This window comes from Adiantum capillus-veneris, chromosome 3 (genome assembly GCF_014529385.1).
Source record: "Adiantum capillus-veneris isolate H3 chromosome 3, ASM1452938v2, whole genome shotgun sequence".
Lineage (NCBI taxonomy): Eukaryota > Viridiplantae > Streptophyta > Polypodiopsida > Polypodiales > Pteridaceae > Adiantum > Adiantum capillus-veneris.
Genome location: NC_140933.1, coordinates 149,833,477 through 149,839,165, shown reverse-complemented (window position 1 = coordinate 149,839,165; position 5,689 = coordinate 149,833,477). Strand labels below are relative to the sequence as shown.

The 5,689-nt window shown below is 41.4% G+C and overlaps 1 protein-coding gene across 1 annotated transcript; it reads left to right on the top strand.

Annotated features, from left to right (window-relative positions):
* Nucleotides 1-772: 772 nt before the first annotated feature.
* LOC147461926 (uncharacterized) lies at nt 773-4,350 on the top strand. The gene is made up of 6 exons (XM_086502112.1): nt 773-919; nt 1,071-1,255; nt 2,106-2,444; nt 3,533-3,686; nt 3,877-3,984; nt 4,060-4,350. Exons 1-6 carry the CDS (start codon nt 869-871, stop codon nt 4,333-4,335), a joined length of 1,113 nt encoding a protein of 370 aa, XP_086358238.1. The 5' UTR covers nt 773-868; the 3' UTR covers nt 4,336-4,350.
* The last annotated feature ends 1,339 nt before the right edge of the window (nt 4,351-5,689 follow it).

The window sequence follows — 5,689 nt, the reverse complement described above, 5'->3', positions numbered from 1 at the left end:
GCCTCCACCATGGGGGGGGGGGGGGGGGGGGGGGGGGGGGGGGGGGGGGGCGCGGCTAGCTTGGCTTGGATAATCTCATGTGGTACTAAGGCCTTAGCCCGAATCATCCGAGCGATCATAGAGACCAGAGGCCTCTCCATACATCTCCATCCATCTGTGTTGCCAAATCTCCCATGGTGGTCTACTGAGGGTCCCCATACCTGAACTCCATAGAGCATAGCTGGAGTCACCAGAGTGTCAAAAAGCCAAAGCTTTGTTCGCGGTTCCTGAAACTGAACCTGCGAACACATCCTCTCCAGTCCGCCCAAGCTGAATATGCTCTTGTCAGTCTAGTCTCTGATGCTCTCCTTAGTGAAAACACCGGTCCACCGAAGACTACCCCAAGATAAGTATATGCATCTGTGTACTCCATAGTCTCCTAGCCATACATAAATGTGGGTGCCGACCTCCTGACCCCAAGTACAATGACAAGTTAACCATAAAGAGATGGGTGCCTTACTTGGCAAGCCATTCTTGGGCATAACTGTGGTGTGGTGTTAAACACCATAACCTTGGTTTTCCACAGATTGACAGACAATCCACTGTCACGAGCAAATGTATGCAGAGCATCTAAATGACGCTGCATCCCCTCTGGAGAGTCAGAAATCAGCACAATATCATCAGCGTATTGTAACAGTGGAATCCATGTCCCTGCTAGCTGAGCCCCCCTGTCCCCCTGACGCTCTACATAGTCCGAAAACTCATCCACATACATCCCAAAGAGAGAGAGAGAGAGAGAGAGAGAGAGAGAGAGAGGTGCTCACTTATAATCTTTGTTTAGAATGCAGGTAGCTCTATCCGTCCCCAACTTGCTGACTTGATCATATGCATGTTGGAAAGCCTATCGAGTTTAGAGGATCAAAGGCTGAATTATGCAGAGGTAAGTGGTTGCTTTGCTGTTGTGGATGTAAGTAAAGCAAGAAGAAATTCCCGGCTGTTAACTATTATGATAGCCGATGCATATTCTTGTAATTCTTACGCCCTCATTTAGTTGCCTTCAAGGTCATAACATTCTATACCTTCTTTTCTAGCTACATGTGGAGAAGGCTGGAATCAGCACTGAAAGGCTGGAAAACTTGAGGGTGGCTGTGTCAAGAGATTCTCCTATGTGGGAAACTTTGCACTTTTCTCTGCAACAGGTAGATGAGCATGTGATGGAGGTGCTTGTGCCGCGTCTAGTACAACTTGTGCGGAGCGGAGTAGGCTTGAATACAAGGTGCCATCTTGTTGAGTAACATGGAATTTCTCTGATGTTATGGAAGTAAAAGTTTGGAAGTCCTGAATTTGAACTAGTTCTTTGTACTCTGCTGTCTTTAATGGTTGCTTGAAAGTCATGCATTAAACTGGGATACAGGGTTCCTGTATGTCTGTTTTCAAACTCCATGCCATCAGAGGCAATTCCTGCTACAGGAATGAAAACTAGATTCAGACACGAATGTAAGCCTTTTTCTGCTCACACCTGTTGACTTGTATTGACTGATCCTTTGGCTTTGTATCGATACTTCCAATTAGTACTTGGATGGAGTCAAAAGCCTTATTCTGGCCTCTATGGCTAGAAGTCTCTAAGGTAGTTTCTTTTAAAACATATGTTGGGGTTTGGCACTCTAACACCAAGCCCCAAATATATGCTTGCTTTACAGATGTTCTTTGCTTTATATCGATACACTGGATTAATGCACATGATGGGCTCATCTAAAGTACGGTTGTTAAAGCAATCCCTACCTTGCTTTAGGTAGGTGTCTGGGTATGGCGCATCTCCTTTCATAGTACTTGTCTCTTTCACTTGATGACTTGAATAAAGACAGCAAAGGGTCAGAATAGGCACAAATAATTAAGAAACCAGCACCCTTAGTGTATTTAAATCATTACTTTGCTTAGCTACCAACAGCTAACCATTATATGTCCCATAGCACATAATGAATCTTGATCCCTATTTTAGTGAGATTGTATTAATGCTTGCTAAAGTAAAGAAAGAGAAAAAAGATTAGGTGTATTGAGCATTAGAGACAAATAGTTCCCAAAATTTTTAGTCATTTCCTTACACTGCTATAAATCTTATTCAACAGAGTTGGGGTCGCAAAGTTCATCAGCTTGCTGACACAACAACAAGGTTCCGAGATGCAGCAATATGCAGGAACATTATTGAAGGCCCTTAAAGCAGTCTGTCGAGACGAAAAGAGTCCTTCTTCAAGACATGCACTAGTGTCTGCATGTGCTTCAATCGCCAAATATGCTGGAGCCACACAGATACAGTGCTTATTTGAAGATTCCATAGCCCTTTATGTTGAAAATACTTCAAGTGCAAAGATCACAAGTGCCTTGCTGTTGAGGGAGCTCTCTCATCAGGCACATGATGTTTTTGTGGGCTACCATACATTGGTACTTCCGACAGCTTTCATCGCAAGGTCCGTATATTTATAATAGCCTATTAATAGGTGCTTTCCACTTGGACCTGCTATTATTTGTAAGAAAATTGCACTTGAAGACATAGTGGAAACATTGCTGCGCTGTTTTGGTTTGTTTTTGTCTCTGTTATCTCAGAAATTATCCTTCTGTTTACTGCAATAGTGATGGTAGTGGAGCAAAGGTATTCAATTCAATATGGGGGGTTTTTTGGGAACACAAATATACATTCTGTCCCTCTGGAGATTCACTAATGTACACTTCGAATGCTAAAAGATGGCCAATGCTTACTAGAGGTTTATCAGAATATGTCAGAGCAATGGCAAAGAAGGGGCATATTAAAATGGCCCCATGCCATTCCCAGAATGTTCTTGCTCTCCCCTCTTGCTTCGTTAGTTCTTGCTTTGTTTGCTCATCATGCCATCCCTAGGAAGCCAAGATCCTAGTCTTATACAGCAGGGTTTCATGGAACTGGCAATGCGCAAAGGAACTCATGGTTATCATGGTGCATTGCTTGAATGTTAGGAACGGACTTGTGCAAACCACATCATTGATGGATTTCATTTTACACGCTCAATTTCATTCATGTAAACATGCTAATGAAAAGTCATTAAATATTTAAATGTGTAGTGCAAAGATTTCATTGTATTATGCCACCTCCAAAGATGGAATGGTGTTCCTTTACCTGTCCCACCCACTTTGCTATTGAAGTTTTTGAAATACATCGTAGATTTTTTGGCATCCTTACTTTATCAATACCATCTAATTTCATCTTCTGCCCTCGCAGACAACTAGTGTTGTATCCTTCTCTAGTAGTTCAAGAAGAGCATCGTTTCCTACATAAACAATTCATTTACTGCAGGTGCCTCCTTAAAGGCTGGTCAAACCTGTCAGTTATTGCCATAGAGATACTCTATTATCAACCCTGTTTTGCAAGCTTATTGTCTGAGAAAAGCATGCTTTTGTTGTTTCAAGAAAATGAGGTGTTTCTAAAGTTTATCATCCACATGTCAGTTTTTAGCTCAGTCTCAATTTTATTGTCCGCTTTCATGTGCATACGCTAATATTTAATGTGATGCTTCGGCTCTAGGTTTGATGAGGATAAAACAGTGAGCAATATGTTTGAAGATATATGGGATGAGAATACAAGCGGTCAGAGTATTGCAATGCAACTGTATGCCTCAGAGATTATTCCTTTAGCTCTGAAAGGTCTCAGCAATACATCATGGACACAGAAAAAAATGGTAAGATACCAAAAATTCTTGTTTCTCCTCAGCATGTGTGTGCGCATGCGCTTGTGTGGGGTGCACATGTGGGTGTGTATGTGTGTATGTGCGTATGCATGTGAACACATGTGGGTGAGCATGTGCCTTGCTAACTTGTGTGCAGATCCAGGATTTTTAACATAAACGGTTTTCTGTTTATATGAATTAGTGTGCAATTGGCATAACAAAGCTAGCAGAAGTGGGTGGCTTGACAGCTTTGCAAGTAATGTCATTGTTGAAAGCTCTAATAGAAGAACTGTCAAATCGCTTGTGGGAGGTAATTGTCTGTCTAGAATGGACGGTGAAAAAATCATAGCTGGTTTGTTTCATCTAGTGACATTATTGTGTATAGGGTAAAGAAGTATTGCTCGATGCTGTGAGTGCAATTTGCAAAAACTGCAGTGGACAGATTCAAGAATCCTCAAACACCGATACTGTCAACTGGCACACAATAATGAGTGCAGTACTGGCTGCTTGCTCAAAGAAGAAAACTATTTTTCGCAATGCAGCATTTTCTTGTCTTGAACAGGTATCCCTGGTTTTTTCTTTGCTTCATTTGATAATGTGCCTTTTGAACTGGATGTACCAAACTGGTAACTTGTCAATGGGAAACACAACTTTACTATAGGTCAACGTGAGTCTCTGGCTTCAAGGTTGTATTTTGGTGGCCTCTGTTGTTAGTGTCATGGATCCCTATTGCTTACATGATTTTATGTTTAGTTAGGAATATTTTTCATGCGTGTGAATAAAGTTTAGGATCAATACACTCAAAGGAAACCAACATTTTTGGTAAAACATATTGGACTCCGTGTAAGGCATAGCTAACAAATGCAGTTACATGGTTTTTTCATCACACTGGAGCAAATCTAAGGTTGGTGGTATGAGCCTTTATCGTTCGGGTTGATTGTTTCAAGCCTGCATTTTGCCCATGAAAGAGTCTTGAAAACATTTCAACCTACAGACTAACTTAAAGAGCCTGTTGTAGACAGAAAAGTTGCAAGGCGCCGTGTCCTTCGAGATCTCTGCCACTACCACCTACTTGAAGTCGCTAGTTATGACCAATTTTGATGCTACTCAATGGAACTACACCACAACACACACTGCACAACACGTTGAGTCACCCACAATAGCCATACATGGCTAGTCCTCATAAACAGATATGTTTGTGCATCGCACCCCAGTCGGCCATTTAGGTGCCACAAGTGTGTACACTCAATGAGTTCCTAGAGATTTGTAATGAGCGTATAAACATGAGTGAGCTGATCAATTTGATATCCTTCTCAATGCCCTTCGTATGCAAGAATAACATGAACCTTCTTTGTACGATACCCACATATATTAGGTCCAAACATGATACTTTAAGGAGCGTCTCCACCAAAAGTCTTCAATATCACTACTTGATAGCTTGACATAGCCCCCACCAAAATCAAGATCCTACTCAGGTTTCACAGAAAACTGAAGAACAAGGTTCTTATCCTTGTTGGAGAATTGAGGAAACTCAGATGATATTGCAAAAAATCGAGAGTCTGGAATTGGTCTGAATTCCTTTATCATTATAGTCCCTGGGCCATTTTCCTGCTGTATGCAGCCAATCTCCCGCAGCACCCTCACTTTTCTTCCAATCTGACTCACGGTTGACACGTACGGTAACGTACCATGAGTACACGTGCGAAGATGTGCGGTATTTATTGAACTAAAAAAATTGTAACATACAATGATCTTATGTACGATAAAAATTGGAAGGCGTGTTTTTTTCAGCCTTGATTTTAGTCTTAAAAGAATAAACAGGAAAAAAGCATCTGGAAATCAACCATCAACTTGAGGTACACACTGTTTAAACTATACACATAGCTAATGATAGATCAAATAAAATGCTGAATTTCAAAGAGAGAGCACCAGGTTAACTCAAACAGATGCGAATGAATAGAATCAAAGACGGAGACACACAAGCTAAATGAATAGAAGCATAAGAAAGCAAAGTT